At 42.8% G+C, this 18,647-nt stretch overlaps 2 protein-coding genes across 5 annotated transcripts in view; one reads left to right on the forward strand and one right to left on the reverse strand.

The window, feature by feature from the left end:
- Positions 1-658: 658 nt before the first annotated feature.
- On the reverse strand, positions 659-17,320 carry Ate1 (arginyltransferase 1). Of its 4 annotated transcripts, XM_084587468.1 has the most exons (14): positions 16,998-17,320; positions 16,820-16,883; positions 16,639-16,701; positions 16,453-16,552; positions 16,261-16,384; positions 13,089-13,223; positions 11,582-11,697; positions 8,457-8,555; positions 6,763-6,924; positions 5,819-5,980; positions 3,878-4,050; positions 2,818-2,917; positions 1,963-2,083; positions 659-996 (listed from the first exon to the last, which is right to left on the reverse strand). In XM_084587468.1, exons 1-14 carry the CDS (start codon positions 17,089-17,091, stop codon positions 818-820), a joined length of 1,692 nt encoding a protein of 563 aa, XP_084443594.1. In that variant the 5' UTR covers positions 17,092-17,320; the 3' UTR covers positions 659-817. The 4 variants fall into 4 exon arrangements, with proteins under 4 accessions (XP_084443594.1, XP_084443598.1, XP_084443604.1 ...); XM_084587472.1 differs by lacking the exon at positions 8,457-8,555; XM_084587478.1 differs by lacking the exon at positions 5,819-5,980.
- A 326-nt stretch (positions 17,321-17,646) lies between these two features.
- Positions 17,647-18,647, forward strand: part of LOC146207447 (transmembrane protein 135-like) — a 66,661-nt gene continuing 65,660 nt past the window's right edge. Inside the window, exon 1 of the mRNA XM_084587480.1 lies at positions 17,647-18,100. Within this exon, the coding sequence (XP_084443606.1) occupies positions 17,939-18,100 (162 nt within the window). The 5' untranslated portion in view covers positions 17,647-17,938. The remainder of the gene's footprint in view (positions 18,101-18,647) is intronic.

Here is an 18,647-nt window from a genome sequence, read left to right on the forward strand (position 1 = left end):
GCCAATACTGTAGTACCAAAGCATGTAAATTTTCAGTGGTCTGGTGAGCGGTAGAATTTTAAAATTGTGTCGAATATGTAGACTAGAAGAAAAAAACCATCATCACTCGTGAAGTGTTTCTTGTTCTTAAAACTAAGCAGGAAAATTGAATGATGTCGCTTGTAACAGTTGAAGCTATATTAAGAAAATTGTAGAGGTTAAACTATCCTTGAACCAAGTTTCACAGGCATTGACCATCGGCTGCAGTCGCTGCTGCCGCTTCGATCTTGGCTTGTCTGGCTTCTCGTTGTTTGATTGCCTTGTCAGCTTTTCTGGCACGGCCACGGTCTCTCTCTTTAGAAAGATGGCGTGTGTATGGCATATTTATCTAGGAACAGCGCAGATATGACTTCATGAAGACAGCGATGTTCAATGCAAAGTGCGAGAGTCTTTCAGTTGGAACTTGATGGAGATGGCTATGTTTACTGCACGGCACAGGAGTGTTGCGGTTTTACATGAGGCATGATCGGCTGCGGTGATAGCATGGTGCTCTTATGTCTCGGCATGACGAAGACGTTTGCTGCGCAGTGTGAGATGAAGCATCGTGACATGCGAGTATGTGGCGCCATCTGTGGAACACACGAGGTGCTAGGTCCAGGAATAACACTGAACTAAAAAATGAACGCACTTCTGTTAGAGTTTTAGTATATATTTATTTATTAGCATGCTGTTGCTTTAACAGCCACACTCAAGTAAATTAAAGGAACTGTCCGAGTATAGTATCACAAGAGCAGGACAGTGCACTGCATGCTGGTTGCAGTGTCACCACTGATGGCCATCACGACTTGCGGTAGAGGAAGAGTCGCTTGATGCACCTCTTGCCGACAAGGTTAGCGTACTCCTTTACCTCAGCCCTGTCAGTGTTTCCTTTTAGCCGGACATACTTCTTGTATGGGATCACGTTCCTGTTGTAGAGAATGGCAACTTCGTCCAGGTCATGCACTGCATTTTCATCACCTGCACACCAAAAAGCAACAAAATTTTCAAGTACAGTCTTAATGACTTTCAGTGTACCAAAAGACTGCCATAGTTGACAACTGTGTCTCTTGGCATAATCCACACACACAGTTGGTCCTGGCATCCAAGACCAACAGAGTGAAAGAATGCTTCAAATAAAATAAATCAAAATATGCATTCTTCAGTTAGGTCTGCAAAAAAGTTAGACTTGAATGTTTTAGTTTGTATGCTTCACCTCAGTACTCGAATGAAAATACATTTTTTTTTAAATTCATGTTAGTCGGTTTTGAAAAAGCACCACCTCTCCTTCAATTAAAAGTAGATGAAAGCATGAACTGGGTTTATTACTGACTTCACACCCAGTTTCAATGCAACGCGCACGACGAAATTAGCGTCGTCGAGCAGCAGCGGTAACTTGGAGCTTGTTACATGCTGATGGAAGGCGCTCCACAACCTGTAGTGTATTTGGCTAGTGCGTGCATTGTGTAACGACCGGAACTTGCTCAGCGCTGTCACCTTGTCGACTACCTCCAGGAATGCGCGTCAGCTGCATGGCAGACACTAGAATCCTTTGCACTGCACACTGTTTTTGCCCATCACGAGATTAAAAAGATACTTGCCAAATATGCACTGCTGGCACCAGAGAGTGACTCGGGAAAATTCATTCATGCTCTCCAATTTGGCGCTATTGTACACACCCAACTTTTCATTTTTGGCCCCAAGCCCTAAACCCTGCTGCTGAAAAAATTGCACAGTTCTGGGGCCAGCCTAACAATGAAAGTGTCTGTGGCCACTCTGCGTATGGCAAGATGCGTAGCGGACAAAATACCACGAAGCACATATGAGCTTGGCTCGTTTCAAGTCCGTTAGGGAGCTAATATGCTAGTTCTCTAATGGCACCCTAACTGTGGCTACTCTCACGAAAATAGAAGCTGTCATCGCACTGAAAAATGATTTCAAAAATACCTTTCTTGGGGTCCTGTTCAAAGCGAGAGTACTTGCTAGCATCCAGGAGAGGCTTGCACTTCTCAATGGGATGCCAAGTGTAGGTTTCGGGACAGAGCAGTCGAGAAGGTGAAAAGAGCCCCTGAAAAGGTCACGTGCACGGTTTCCTGCGGGTTTCCCTACAACTAACAATAAAAATATGATGCCGGGAAAAAAAATTCCACTTCGTGTGCCTTTTTATGATAGTACCTGGCCTCACGGCCTGCATGAGTCGCGGTGCTAGGTAGGAACAATTCCAAAAGCACTGTGTAATCTACACTGCAGAAATGCGAAAGCCGGAACATTGTTGTTACACACGGTGCATCACATTTGCTCTCATTATCATTATTAACTAAAAGCACCATCATTATCATTGCTACTGTCATTATTTTCATTATTGCTAATTGCAGCATCATTGTCATCGCTGCTATCTCCTCACAATAGGCAAGGAGAATTATGATCTGCGTTTCACAATCCTGGACGTGGCACAGTTGGTTGAAGTGCTGGGATGGGAATCCAAGGAATGGAGGTTCGATTCCCGGTGGAGAGAGGATTTTTAATTATCTGATAATGTTATTAGGATGATTGACAGCTAATTTCCCTCCTCATAAATCTGCCATTAGCAAGTGAAACATCAGCACACAGATCTAATGCACAGACCCCATGCAAAAACCCCGCGCTCAACTCTCGCGCAAGGGATTTTGTTCCATGAGACTAGAAAGGCTTTCACCTTAAAAATGCAGCCAGGCATACACCACACAGGCTCCTCACTTGTGTCTGGAGAGTTGCGTGCAGCTACTCAAGAGCTGGCATGAAAGCACTAGCGTACATGCCTACCTTGTATCTCATCTTGGGACAGGTGTGGATGTAGAAGCCCATGCAATAGTCCTTGATGCTTGGACACACTTTACGCAGCTCTCTTGTATAAGCTATCTCCCTGTAATATGGAAAAAGAGGAAATTGCAGAAACTTTACGTGACAGACAGCTTGGGAGCTTCAGTAAGCAGCGTTAGCGAGGCATAAACGATTGTTAAATTACAATTCTACATCATAAGAAGGTTTCAATTACACAACACTGTTTAAAAATACTGACTAGCGATCAACGTGCTTGATGTGGAGAGCAATGTATTACATGCGGGCTCAGAATGTGAGTGATTTGTGCGGACGAACTAGATTCATTCACACCAACGACAATTAAGTTTCGACTTTGGAATAATTTGGGATATTGTCCTATCTGTTCGAATGAAATGTCCAGTAGCAATCATGCCTAGGTTTCAAACCTACGCTTGCTTACTTTTGTAAGCTCTTGTAAGCAGTTGCACAAAACCGGCCACACATTTGAACTTGAGCTTACATGTGTGAGTAACCACGTGCTTTTGTGTTCGGACTGTCTCGCGCATGGATGAAAGTGGATGAAGCCAACAGCATCCAAAGCACAGTGCGAGAGGCTGGTAGTTTAACATGCGGGAAAAAAGGCTACAGCAATGGCCGATTGGTCTAGAGCAGCAGCAAGCAGAGCTATCTGTTCGCACCGCCGCGGTTTCGAATCTTGCTCATGGCCATAAGTAATGCTTCTCTCAGAGCCACTGTTGGTGGTGGACAACTGAAACCATCACAAATCTGCCTCTTTTAATTTAAAAATCCTAAACATATGTTTTTTTTGCAGTTCTTTTGTGTGTGCTTCTACATAACAGCTTTTTTTGTGAGAATGCTAATGGGGGAAGATGGCAACTATTTGGCAATCACTCCCTTATTCTTTGGCATGTTTCGTCGCCCTGCTTCACGGTGATGACTTTTCATAAAAATGACGCAAAATAACTGGGGCTGCCTTTGAGTAGGCCATGCAGTGTTATTTTTTCACTTGCGGAGCTGTTTCTTGCATCAATGGCAAACTTACCTGAGCGATGCATACGTCCCAAGAGAGAGAAAGCTGTAGTCTGGATCATAATAAAGGTACACAGAGGACAGGCACGTGGGCAAGATGTCAATGACACCAACAGCAATCAGATTTCCATCAAGCCAGTATTGCTGGTGGAATGAGCCCAGGCTGTAAGGGCCCTTGGGATCATACTGCATAAGTTGTTGGAAACAAGCACACTTGATATCACTGCCAAGTCTAGCTAGCACTATGCAAAGATGCTCATCACAGTACTGTAAGAAAGTAGTTTCAAAGAAGCACACCCTTCAGTTATAAGGAAGATTCCATGGGCATCGATTTTCAAAGGTAGGGTACAACTAGTAACGGCTAGAAGGCGGGCGACGGGCTCAGTTATTTACTCATTAGGCAGATTGCATCAAAATGACCACAATATGCAAAGGTGCCAATGACGAGCACTAAACAGTATTCTATACTAACCTGAATATTAATCTGAATGGCAGAACAGTAGCTTATTTACACTGACAAGCTTCATATGGCTTTGTACATTTGTAAGCTCAGTACACTACTCTAAGCGTTCATTCATGTAATACCCTGCTCATAAAAGGTGTGACCAATGCACCTTCAGGAGACAGCAATCTCTCATTTGCAGCTACTACACACATGATTTCATATCAGCATGTGAATGTACAAAGACAATAAATAAGTAGTATTTCTAACAGTATGCCACTGTGCACTTTGCCGACTTGCCAAGTGGTCCTAGTACGGCATTTACATGCGACTTAGTACTAACATGAAAAGAAACACGGGAACACGTTCAAGTATGTTCAGCTTCCTTTGTCTTCATGTCTAGGCCAAGTTCCCACTGAAACTGGTTGGTAAACAGTTAAGCTCCTAATATGTTGCTTAATAAGCAGCGAAAAGCTCCAGCACCACATGAGAATCTTCACTGAGGCAAACAATGTGACACACCTGACTGAACTTTACTACTATTCAACTAAATGAGTAGCCACAATAGCTTCAGCAAAGCAGTCAACAATGTGCACCACAGAAGAGCAGGCAACATCAAAGCTGTTTTTAGAAAATTCGGCCAAGACAAATTACTCTTGTATGAGTAGGGGAGGGAAACGGCTGTTAACAAGTGTAGCTAACTCTTTGTAATACTTTTATCGGAACCTGATGCAAATTGGCTGCAAAGTAACCCAGTACATAGATAATTTTATATTTTAAGATATAATGATGCACAAGATAACTGTATGCTTTTTGCATCTATGACGATTTTCTACCACTGCCATGGATCAATAAATAGTGAGTAGTGGATCTAAGATACGCAAATAATACATTTAAAATGACAAAACTACTCAGAGCCTTGCCTTCGGTATGCATACAATTTCCACACGCCACAAGTGAAAGCAGTATTCCGAGAATAGGATGTAGTATATTCATAGCAGATCTGCAGGGGCATACCAAAAAAGCACACCTTACGGGGTTGCAGAATGCGCCTTCTTGTATTTAATGAGCCAGTGATTAAGAGCTCAGTATATATGTGGACAGTGCTCTTTATGTGGAACTTGAGGATTAAGTTTCTTTACTGTTTCATGAAAACAACTCGAAATATCAAGGTTCACTATAAATGGGCTCATCTAGTCTGGCCATGTGGTACTATAATCCATGTACTACCGCAACCATTTACCAATAGGAGCACCAAGTATGTTGTAGATCGCCCCTTGCCATCAGCGCAATTGTTTTAAGATAATGAATGCGTCTCATGCTTTCAAGGAAACAGACAAATCAATAACAGGCTTGCAATGTGTGGCCCTATCCTCATCGCTTTGTGTCTGTCAAATGTCCGTCCCCTACAGACATTACCATTAACCAAGCCATGAAGCACACATTGCACAGCGTCGGGAAGAGAGAGAGAGCAGAGCTATGCAGCAAGCCACAGTATTTTGGCTCTTTTACCTGCAGCGGCGAATCCACCAGAAACTGGCGATAGGACTCCCTGTTACATTGGCTGGGTGGCTCCTTGTGCACTTGCATCTGGTAGCGCTCAAAAAGCTTCCATGACTTCCCGAAGGTCATCTCAAACTCTGGCGACTTCTCGTTGGACACAACTGTCTTCACCTTGCCATGCAACAACACACAGGTGGTTTACTATTTAAATAATGAACATACTAGTATGTGCAAAAGCATGTTCAATGATGTGTGCTGTGCACCTCCTGAATCCTATGTGGTGCAATCAAAGCTAAGCCACGATAAAAGGTGGATAATATAAGCAGGTCAGGTTGGAGCACCGCATCATCACCTTTGTGTAGCAGTATGGCTGTACAAGGCTGAACATACCCTATCACCTCTTTGCATAGACCACGACAGTGCGAGAAACGTGCTTTATTTCCTTCAGACTTGGTAAAAGACCTGGCAAAGTCGATGTTTTGTGCATTATTTCCTGTACCACAAAGCTCACCATGCTGTTTTTGCGCCACAACCAAGTATGCAAATGTCCTTGGATTCTGCCAAAGCCTCGTTTTGCAACAATTTTGTGAAATGGGAATGAATGAATGCAATAGCAGAACATAAGCCATTTCTTGAAGCAAATTAGATAACTGATTGCTCAAAGGTCTTATTGTTACATTACTGATAACTGCAGCATTGATAAATAAGTTCTTGTTGAATCAATGATGTGTACGACAAAGCTCAAAACTGCGCCTAGTGGCAGTTTTGTCATATTCCACCTTCACGGCAACAAGTTGGAGTCATCCTTGGAAGGTCCCATGGAATGACGGTATAGGTGTTGTAAATCAAACGATGCTGTAGTTCACCTGTGGCTTGGCTGCACTAGCAGTGCTCTCTCTCTCTTGCAGTTATTCAGGAGCAATGGCAGGTGAGCAGTGAATGAGAGTGACTACCTGGATTGGGCTATTGACTAGGAAGCGCCGGTAGCGCCTCTCCGTTAGTTTTTCCGGAGGGTCCTTGTGAATTTGCTGCTGGTATCGGAAGTAGACGGCTAAGGCGGAACCAAAGGAGTTTGCAAACTCGGGACAATCGGGGCTATTCCGCACCAGGAGAACCTACGCACACACACACAAACATGTGCACAATCCATGGCTAAAAGTAACTCATCTTGTGCAGGAGAAAAAAATGGAATGGTTCTTTGAGTGCCCACATAAACACACGAAATAAAAGCTTCGAACTGAATGTGTGAATGTGATCATGAATAGCAAAAGGGTTCACTCCATGTTGCACACAAAACACTAACACCAAATACAAATCAAAATCATAAGTCTTTTCAAAGCGCCAGTGCCTATTCTGAGGTCATGATGATGGTGCTTCTAGGAACACCACTGCCTATTGTTCTGTTGTCAGAAGGGGCTGGTCAATCACAATATGCAAAATGTTTCATAGTTTAGCATTAGTGTCCCAGTTTTCTGTGGCACGGGTCATAGGCAAATAACACGCGGTGATCCAAGAGTAGTAATGTCTTACAAATAACTGCACAGAATAAAACAAGCAACAAAAGTTAGGAGTTAGGTTAGCAACCAAAAAGTTAGGAACCTTGACAAGGTTCCAGTTAATATCACACGGCAATTCGTGCATAGTAATGTCTTACACATCGTCGCAAGAAATAAAACATGCAGCCAAAAATTATTAAACGTCTACACTAATTTAACCTTGACAAGGTTTCAGTTGTAATGCCCCGTGTAAAAATATGTAAGCATCAAATGGCACTCAGTAACTAAAGTGAATTAACCTCATGTTTGGCTCACGATATCCTCAGTTACTTATGCACCCTTAAACTGAGCACAAGTTATATTACTAAGAAGACACTCCCTTTCTGAGGCTCTTTTATTTTCATCATGACAGACTATGAACAGTGAACTAAAAGCAGAGAGGTGAAAAGCGGAACTTAATGCACTGACAACTGATTCAGAGAACAGATCGAATGAAGGACCTCTTAGCATAGCAATGACGTTAGACGTAGCCTTATTTTCATACCTAACAAGTGCCAAGCTAAGGGGCATGTAATAATTTCTGCCTCCTGGGCTGTAGCACAATGGTTAAGTTATGGAAGTGAAGCATGCTACATTCAAACAAAAGTCTGAAATGAAAGTCTGAGAGTCTAGGAAAGGGGCTTCCCTAGGAGAATATTACTCTTCAATGTAGTCTCCATCAGCAGTAACACACTTCCATCCTACAACACCGCTACGCTGTGCCAGCTGCTCCAATTCTTCTATGATGGCATGCACAGAGATTATGCCGAGGAGTTGTTTGAACAGAGCATTTTCCAGACCCATCACCTGATAGGAATTCTCATTGCATGCAGCTCGGTAGGCAAAGCTTTTGAACAATTTTCCTAAAGCTGCAAGTTTTTTTTACATTAACTGCTGCTTCTGGTAGTGACAGGGCTTGATGTTTCATACATGGCCTAAAATAGCCACATGCTTTCAAAAAGCATTTAGACTGCACAAGACAATTGTCTATGTTCAATTAGCCATACTAGAAAAAAAAAATGCATTTGTGAACAATGCTTCACTGAACGAAAAATTCACTTAACTCAATGTCTGTATTGTTAATTTGGCCTGCAGAGTTTATCAGTACTCACTTCAAGCTTGTGGGCAGCATCTGGGGGAAGTGGTTCAAATAAAAAATCTTCCAAGGATTTTGGCTCATTTTTTGGTTTCCTTAAACACGACAGGGAAGCCTGGAAACAAAATAAATTTTTAAACATTAAGGCGAGAAAACGCGCACGAATATCGGTATTCTATCATTCACCTCCAGAACACAAAAATTTTAAAGTGAATTTCACTAATACATTATATCGGCGATAAAAATGATGCTCCTACTCTGCCTTCTCAACTTAACACACAGTGACACGTAAGAAAAGAATAATAAAGAAAACAGGTTGCCAGTGCTCATTCTGCCAGTGTAAAAGCACGCAGTGAAGTGTCACTTTGGTCAGCTGCGAGAAGCATTAAGAAATGATTAGCAAACTGGAAGTTCCACACAGCTTTTAAATTTGACTTGAATGCTCACAAACACCACCTCTATGGATTTGCTACGTTAGAAAATGACCATAAACATCTTTTCAGGGCTCTGGAGTGACCTGCAAAAGAGTGACCTGCAACTGGGCTAAATAAAGATTTCCATTCAGCATAGCACTGACTGACGTAGTGGCCGCGTCACGGTAAAAGCTTGTCCTCCCTGCTTGGAGGGAGCCTAACAGATTCTGCAGGCATTTTAAATAAAAGTTGTTCTCTCTCTCTCTCTCTTTCAGCATAGCAACACGACACTGCTAATACAGCAGTACTGTTCAGAGATTTCTCAGAATATAATATTTTGTTCCATTGAATTCTAATGTACAGGGTCGTCCACTTCTAGCTATAACACAGACACTGCTTTCAAATCAACATTACGTACGAAACAGCCACATATCGATGCAAATCGATGCACGCACACAGGGACCCGGATGTGCTGCTTCACATGGCCTGCCACTTAGCTTTATTGTGTGGCCGGTTCAAACGCAACAGCGCTTTGAAGGCGGTGAACGTGTTACAGCTAGAAGTGGACGAGGCTGTACAACAGAAATGGAAATGCCCAATTTATATTTGAACGGAGCAAGGGAATGCTCGTAAATATAATTTGTGTCCATCACCAGCGATGCTCCATTCAAAAATCTTTCCTAATATCAAGAAATGTTTAGTCTAAAATTCGGCCTAAAAGGAAAATGGATTCTTCCACAAGTTTCAGGGAATTTTAAGAATTAGTAGAAAAATGAGGAAAATTCCTTTTACTAAGGTGCTAACAGGTAAAGATAAAAGACCAAGGCTAGGGCAATGTTCAAACCAGGCTAAAAATGCAGAATATAAAAGTCAATATTAATGCACCACTACAGTGTAAAATGATTTCATGCACCATATGTTGTTAACACGTTCACTGCGGCACTGGTCAGTGATAGGTCACATCATTTATTCGTAGTGTGCAGCCACAAATACTGGGTCACACGTTGAAGCCATGGAAATTATTTTGTTATGTCTAAGGAGGACCTCACAATAAAATCTGTTCTATTTCTTCATTGCGTAATCCAGCTCTCGTAGCTGCATAACATGAACAAATAATACCATCCACTAGGGACCCATGCCACAGTGAAAGTGTGATTATGAGCGCATAAAAAAAAAAAGAAAATCGAAATGAGGCCCCTGCAGTGATCAGCACCGAGCCCCACTGTGTCCTCACCTTGCTGATAGTGCGTTTACACAATCATTGCTTCCATAGTTCTATAAATTACATCCAATTGTTACGACAACAGTGACACTGCAGACAATTGGATTGTCTGCTGAATGAAAAGAAGAGAATTCATTCTGCTTCCCCTCTTGCATTCTCCTATGCCTGCACACAAATACTACAGCGCGGTGTCGTGTGGTGCGTTTATCATGGCACCACTGCATCAGTAATGTCTGATACACCTTGCATTACCATGCTGGCGGCTCAAATTTTTGCTGGCTGACCTTCATGACATTTCAACTTCATTTTTTTTTTTCTAGTTGATGAAGTCAGGGTGTGAACTTAAGAGGGTGAATCAACCAAATGGGCATTAAATAGATATGTTGGGCTTATGTCAGTCCGAGTTCTAAAAGTCATGTATGAGTCATGCAATTTTGATTTGATTTGAGATACAAGTTGATGCCAGGCATACGCATTTATTTCCTTTACTTCTAGCAGGAAGTGCATTCTGACTGAATAAGTTTGAAACTAGATACATAATATTAAGAGACAGGTAACACAGTGACCACAACAAATTTTTCTCACGGTTGCACTTGCTCATACTACTAATGAGCAGTACTTGGTAGTTTCCGACCCTCTGCCCTTCTTTCGTGGTTAAGAAAAAATAGCAAGGATTACTGAAAAAAAATACTACAAAATAATGCTGGGAAGTACTTGGTAGTTTCCGACCCTCTGCCCTTCTTTCGTGGTTAAGAAAAAATAGCAGGGATTACTGAAAAAAAAAATACTACAAAATAATGCTGGGAAGTATGCAGGAACTTCCTGTACAGCTGTCAGCACTGCGGCATGTTTGCGGTGGCTGACGACTGCTGGAACGCAGCTTAATATGAAGTCTTTCGCCGGTGGAGTGTGCGCTGTCTTGATGGGTCCATGTCGACGTGTTTCGCTCATGCCTGCGATCAAACACAAATGCACAGATAGCATGTTGCATTTTAGTTGCATGCTATGTCCCCAATCCAATATAGCATGCAACTGCTCATGCACCTTTCATGTTCGGCCTCAACGATCAAGAAGCTCAACAGCTCTAAGCAACATATTTGTCACCCAAACTGCTCTGCCTCAAGGTTTTTTAATATCATCTTGAGGCCAAATTTAAAAGGTGCACAAGCAGTCTCATGCTATGTCAATTTGGCAACATAAGCAAACTGCAGCGTGTTTTCTGTGTGCTTGTGTTTGACCGCAGCCACGAGAAAAACGTGGCAATATGAGCCTGTTGAGACCATGCTCACTTCGACGGCGAAAGACAAGTCATATCAAATGCACTCCAGCTATCGGCAGCCGCTGCAAACATACCGAAGCAACTGTCTTCACTCCAGAGACCAATGCTTCGCGGTGTGGCGTCAGTCGAGGCCATAGTGTCGAGAATTTGGATTAAGCGTGCTGACAGCTGTACTGTATCAGAAAAAAAAAACCTGACAGGGAATCTCAAGGGTCTATGTTGATTACCTGAGTAGTGTCAGAGTTAAGATCGTTGCCAGCTTTGCTTTGTTTTAAAAGCCATCTTTCGCGGCGGATGTCACGAGCCTTCCGGCACAATGGTTTGTTTGGGTCAGCACCCAAACCTGGAAGAAAAATGGGAAGCAAACAGAAGCAATGCTTCTATTGGATGACAAGAATTCACCAAGCACAAATTGTAAGAGCTATACAAATGGTTGCATACATTGCTGTGCCCTGCATTAATATGGCACTGCACACACTATACACACAATATGTTCTTAAACAAGGTCTGCAGGAAGTACAAGCTCGTTAGCAAAGAACAGACATCTGCAACAAATTATGGGAAAATGCACGTTTTTGCATGCATGAAAAATAATATGATAGAGCAGTAGAATTTATGTTGGTTCTTTAAATACCATGATATACTAAAGCTTCACTGCAATGAAATTCCACTTAGCAGAAATATTACATCAACAAATGTGCATTCAAATAGTCTGCATGCATTCAACAGCATTGGTTTGAATCATAAAGTATCATTCCCCTTGGTTTCATTTTATTATTTATTGGTTCAAAGCTAATATGTAAGAAGCTCTTGTCGAAAAACTGTGCATATTTCACATCTCTTGAAGTAATGCTTCTCAGCAAAGCAAAAGCATTGTGAAACTATCAGTGATTCTCTTTGCAAAGCTATAATTCACTCCTCATCGAACCATCATGGTTTGATGATTGATCAATTATTGAACAGTTATCATGGTCTGATGATTGAACGTTTTTTGAGCAATCGATGTCTTTTCAAACTGTAACCAAAGAAGACCACTGCATCAAATGCTCAGACCCTTAGTGCCAATGTTTCCACGGCGTTAAATATAAATTGTAATATCAACACAATATATGGCGAAGAAGAAAGATTTCACTGAATTTAGGGTTGTAGGTTGACAAGCCAGCTCATGAGTCAGTCGGGCTTAGACTCAAGCTCAGCTATAAATCCAAGCTGCCATGACGACTCTGTGTCTATGGTATTTCTTTAATGAGCATGGAGTCACAGGTTTATTATTTACTCAAGTTACCTTGAAGCCCCAAGTGGGCGTTAAAAAAATTTGGCTTAAACATACTTGGACAAGCCATATTTCGACAAAGGTGAAATGTGTTAACATTCATCTATGAGATTTCAGTACATGTCTGAAAGCACCAGGTAGTCAAACTTTCTCCACAACTCATTATTATCATTATTTCTTTACAACAATTAAGGTGAGTTTTAGGTATGTGAATTGCGATCTGAATGAGCCCAAGTGAGCTTAAGCCCTTTAGAGCCTGAGGAGTGAGAGCTGATGTGAATCCAATGGACCCTCGCAAAGCCATTAGATGTGTAAAAAGCCATTTTTGTTTCAGAAAGGCGAAGATCACATTTTAGAACTGCACGTAATCCCTTTTCCAAAAGCTAACATTTTTGTGTTTTCATGCTCCCGTTTCAATTGCCTTGCCAGTCTTACATTTGGTGCTGGTGGCACATACACACCTTTCTTTGGCACATGAGCCTCCTTTTTGGTGCTGCTATCCGTTTCCTCCCTGGGCAACACAGATGGCTCCCCTGTATCCTGATCCATTGGCTCACAGGTTACAGCTTTTTTGTCTTGGCTTGCCGCTTTTTCCTCTAGAATTTGATAACATTTGTATGCACACTTTTCAGACCGCTGGAAGACACTAATGCTGCCTTAAAAGCCATTTTAACTGAAGCATTGCAGTAGTGCTGTTGTAACAAGCCACAAGCTTTTATAACTATTCAAAGATATGGTCATAACTGCAGTGCTACTTCTATGGCTACAATTTCCGAAGATACCAAGACACTAAGATCCCCAAGACACAGTTTACATGACAGAAATAAGAGATTACGTGTAAGGATTTGTACTTTTTACAGCAATAAGCTGTGCAGTAGTAACAGTACACCAAAGAAATATTTCCGGCATTTCTGCAATCTACAGAATATTTACATCTTTTACTGTCGTTTTCTTCACTTTAGCAAAATTTTTATAGCATGGGATCACACTCTAGCCAAACTGGGTAGGTTACATGAAGTCAACTGTTGTTTGTACCACGGTGTCGAACCAGAATTTTTTCGGGTTCGGTTCGAGTTCGCATTGATACCTTTCTGGTTGGGGTTATATTATAACTCTATTATAATACTTAGTTCTCTTTCCCGTTCCAGTCCATAATAAAAGTGCAAATTCATATTGTCACGTAGTCGTGACAATGCTGAAGGCAGCAAATGAAGATACTAGTGTCATACCTAAATTAACTCTTTGCTAGGCTGACTTGCGCCCACAAAATAACTAAGCAACTCGGCGGCAGCAATAACAGCTAGTGTCTGACCGTCGGCCATCAAAATATGAATGTGCGTTGCATTCATCAGCGTTCAATTTAAAGTCTAGATCTACATGACCATCTAGATAACCGGCCAAAGGAACCCGGAAACATCTCGAATGATACAGAAACAGTTGTACTTCCCTGCGATCACTCAGAAAAAATCTCGGCGCATTTCGCGCTACACAGAAAGTGATAAAGCCGCGTTCCGCGACAATGAGCATGAACGAGGTCGTTCAATGCACTACAATGACGGTGATAAAGCCGTGTGCTGAAGGCTATTGAAAACAACAAATAAAGCTTCGACTGGTTTGTGGCAATATATTAGTCCGTCTACTGATTTTGTCGTCAGATGTGTCAGGCTCCACTTACTTGGTTGTACAGACCTCAGGAAAATGCTTATAATGAGTGACCAACGATTAGAGTAGGATGGGGGAAAATAAGGATTACTTTCATTGGCACATAACCAACTAAAGCTATCATGCGCCAAAAGAAAGTTAAAAGAAAATAAAGTTTCCAACTGAACTTTTCAGGAATTTCACATGAATTTTGCTTGAAAGCAAAACCTTTTACTACATGTACAACAATGTTTCATCCAGTTTTCACTAAAGGACTTTGAAATTAGATCAAGTACACACCAAGCACACACCCCAGGACTAACAGTGTATACAACACATGTGTTACTACATATCGCCCAGCACGTGGATGCCTTTGCATTTTGCGTTTTGTATGAAGGCGAAACGCAAAGGCAACCATGTGTTGTGGCCCGAAAGGCATCGACAAAAGTTCCCTCCGCCACGTATTGGGGTTGGAATCATTATTGTAATTGCCCGAGAATCCGATTAATTAATTTTCTCGCTTCTGTGACCGCGATGTGATGCAACCAAAGTCTTGTTGGGCGTCACGGTTGCCTGCATAGGCGCATTATATACCTTTTTAGAAAACCACTTTGAGGCTATATTGCTATGTTTAGTCGCATAATTTGAACGTCAGAGTTTCACTCCTGGCATTGTTTAACTTGAGGGAAATAACAAGGAGACATTGCTAGGGGTGAAAGAAAGAGAAGATAAAAGGGGAAATCGACTTATGGAATCAACTTTGTGCTAAGTTCAGATACAACTCATGAACAGACCAGTAAATTGCCGCCCAAGGCGGCCTTCCCATCATCAGCATTGACTTATCATTCCGAAGTCTCGGTCAACCAAATTGCATCTGCTGGCGTCATGTCGCATACGGCTGTATGCACATGCCATGTGACTCACTGTGACGTCGAACGATAGGAAAATAACATGATTTGTGTGGCCTTTTTTTTTTTGACAGATTCGTAATTTCGTTCCCGGGTTGTGCATGATTATATATTTAGCGAAATAGCTAAACTTATGAGTTATCTGCTATTATTTTACTGCCCAGGAAGGCTCTCGAATGGGGCAACTTTCTCCATGAGCGGTGCCATTGCCAGCGCAGCGGCCACCTGTGTTCGGGATGAAATGATGGCCCGACACCAGAGATTAGTGCTATGCATTTGGCAATATATCTGCCTTTGTTTTTGTCACCTTTTCGCATGGGACAATTCTTCAATAGGGGTATGATGTATGCGGTGTGCAGTGACGCTTTGTAAATAAGCGAGAAGAGTGTTTTTCAAGCAGCGATAAAAAGAAAAAAATAAGGAAAGGTAAGTTGCCAGCAAAAGTGGGTCAGAACAGTACTGAGAACCAGTTCAGAACGGTTCCTCCAATTTACTCCGGTTCGGGTTCCAAGATGGTGGAAAAAATTCGGGTTTGGTCAAGTTCCAGTTCCGGGCGAAAATTTGGCTTCGGTTCCGGTTCGACACTCTGGTCGATTTGTTTTCTGATGAGGCTAACATTTCCTTATGAGGCATTTCTTTCCTGATGAAGATATCATTTCCTTCAATGGGCAACTGAATACAAAAATTAACTTAAGAATTTGTGGCAGACAAGTTGAGTAAGAAACTACAAGAGCACAATTCATGCATTATGCTTTTCATGACAACACATTTAAATCACTGTTGCATTTTTTATTTTTTTTTTTTTTTTGTTCACCACAGTAGATGCCAACACTTTTCAACTAAGCAAGCGGTTTCTATGCGACACCTGAGCACAGCACCTCTCGGGTTTAATATCTCCTTCATGATTTCATTCAGTGAGGCTACCTTCCCAGGCTGAGCATACAAATGACGCCAGCTAAATAAATGCGAGAACAAAAGGCGTGCGATCACCACAATTGCAGTCAGTATGTCAAAACTGGGAACACGAGTTAACAGAGGCACTATTTATAGAAAAAAAAAAAACGAAAAAAAAAAAAACAACTACCTGTGGACTTTAGGTGGCAGGCCTCGAGATCAATTTGAACATCCGACTTTTTGTTAGTGAAGTCGGGCATTTCCACAACCCCGTCTCCTGATAACTCGGCGCAGAAGTCGCCTTTTTCATCCGGCTAAAATAAACAAAACAGAAACGCCGGTTAACTGTGCACAAGCGGATTCGCGATGAAAACGCAGTTACCTTTTCGCTCTCATTCCTTTTACCGGTAGCCAGAAACTTGTGTACCCTTTTCAAAAGCTTCTTCTGCGACTTTGACAGTTGGAAGTTATCAACATCCAGTCTGCGTTGATAAGACGGAAAACTATAATAAACCAGTAATTTGCTCTCCGCAGCAGTGTTTGCGAGTGCAGAATTGTTGAGCCTTACTTTATTGCATATTGGCAGCAGCAGGTCTTTTGCATCATTGGTTTGTAGCAGTACTCGCCCGATCTGCATGAAACGAGATCACAAAACGTGCCGCCAACTCGCATGTGTGCACGAAGCACCATAGTTAGCATAAGTTGTCTGCACAACACAATTAATACAGATGGTTTAAATTACTACCAACCTCCTCCAGCCTCGATTAAGAAGATCATCGTAAATTCCTGCAGTCAATCGGTGAGCCCACATACCTGCACGAGGAACAGATCACCAAAACCGTAAGCAAACACATACACCGACCAGGAAGTTGCCTTCCGATTGCTGACGTAATTTCGAAACACAGCTGTTCTGGTTAGGGCACATACCGCAACTTAAGCTCGTCGATTCAGATTTGCAGTAGCCACACCTGTGCCCAGTGTGATCGTAAAAATATTCCACAATTCCATAGTCGTCATCCATGGGCTCCAACGCGTTCGTAGTTCCTAGATTCACTCGCGGTCAAAAACGCCGCGACAGTGCACTTTCGTTGGGCGGCTTGGCAAAAATACGCCAGAAAATGTTCGCGGCAAGCTGTGGTATTCTGCCGCGTCGGTGACAGCAGTCGATAGCACGATAGCGGTTGGGTGGCGGTGTAAAAGCGCTGCTATTTACAGGATGTAAAAATAACAGGACGCTGCCATCTTGTATTTTGCCATGTGACGTAATGACAGCAAAACTATTGCTTTTTACAAATATTACTGACACATCACTTTAAAATAAAATTATTTTGTGTCATAAATTATTTTTATTGTAATTGTATTGTTTATTTAGCACTAAAGATACTAACAATGTAAGAGGCGCTGTCTACGTTCTTATTTTTCATATAAACCCCATAGAGCTAGCAAACTCTGACGTCTGCCACTCGGCCGCCCCTATTCGCTAAAGCATTAGAAAGTCAACAGCAAAACAAAATGATGTCATCGCAGACGTCATTTTATGAAGACTAGCCAGCGCCCAATCAGATCAACCCCTCTCCACCCTCCTGTCACGCGCGCGCTCTCGCCGAGAAGCAGAACCGGAGGGACGGCCGGCTGTTTTTCGTTCGCGCTCGAAAAGCTGGCAACGCTCGCACACGCTCTCTGCAGCAGTAGCACTGCCGCTGCTCTGCCGTACTTCGGAGCTTTGCGGCGAAGGTGCACTCTAGAATATCTACTTATTTTTTTTATTATTATTCATCGCGCTCTCGCCTGCCGCGGCGACCGCGGCAGCTCCTCCGAATGGTGTCGCGGCTATTTTGACTCGGAAGCAGTAGCGCGTCCGCAACGGCATGTCTGTGCTCAGCAAGTACGCTCAGCTCTTGGACTACCACCTGCCATATAACTGCTACGAGATCGGCCACACGTGGACGCCGTACTGCGCCGAGGCGTCTGTCTACGTCGGCCTGCACGCGTTCAAGGAGTCGCTCAAGATCTACCTGCCTCTGTATGCGGTGAGTCGTTGACCCAGGAAGACCCCCTCACCTCCCGAGACCGATTGGTCGGTGGGTCGGTCGGTCGGTCGGTTGGCTCAACCGGCAGATCTCAATTACTGCCGGACGACCCCGGCCGTACTTCGGTATAGCTTCGGTCGCGCTTTGTTTTTATGGACCAGCCGAAACGCAGTAACATCACGTATAAGTGCTCCACGTGCTGTATATCGAGCGATGCCTGCCTCTATTTTTTTTTTTTTTTTTTTTTTTTTTTTTTGTGGGTGTGTCGATCGTTTCGTCGATTTGTGTAACACCGGTAACAGTAGTGCCGTGTCACGCCCCTGGCCCGGTGAAATCATCGGAGAGGAAGCTACACTTTTGTGTCTGTTTGGACGTTCGCGCGCCTTTGCTTTTTTTTTCATCTTGAGAGGCGCGTTCGTGCGCACGCGCGCATCGTGTTCATTGCAGTTCCCCTAATGGTCCTTTCTCGGGCGAGCCGCGCGTGAATGAGCGCGTTTATTCAGCTAGAACGTGCGCGTAGCGGGCCTTTCTTCCTTTGCTTTCTCCA

The sequence above is a fragment of the Amblyomma maculatum genome, chromosome 1 (assembly GCF_055883805.1).
Source record: "Amblyomma maculatum isolate TAMU_Amacu chromosome 1, ASM5588380v1, whole genome shotgun sequence".
NCBI classification, from domain to species: Eukaryota; Metazoa; Arthropoda; class Arachnida; order Ixodida; family Ixodidae; genus Amblyomma; species Amblyomma maculatum.

Bases quoted from the DNA above. Each gene is read 5' to 3' on its own strand.
- Ate1 (XM_084587468.1), bottom strand. From the start codon at position 17,091: ATGGATGACGACTATGGAATTGTGGAATATTTTTACGATCACACTGGG. The intron at 16,385-16,452 runs GTAACTGCGTTT...TGTTTATTTTAG, and splicing joins AAAGGAATGAGAGCGAAAAG to CCGGATGAAAAAGGCGACTT. The intron at 997-1,962 runs GTATTTTTGAAA...TTTGGTGTGCAG, and splicing joins TGAACAGGACCCCAAGAAAG to GTGATGAAAATGCAGTGCAT.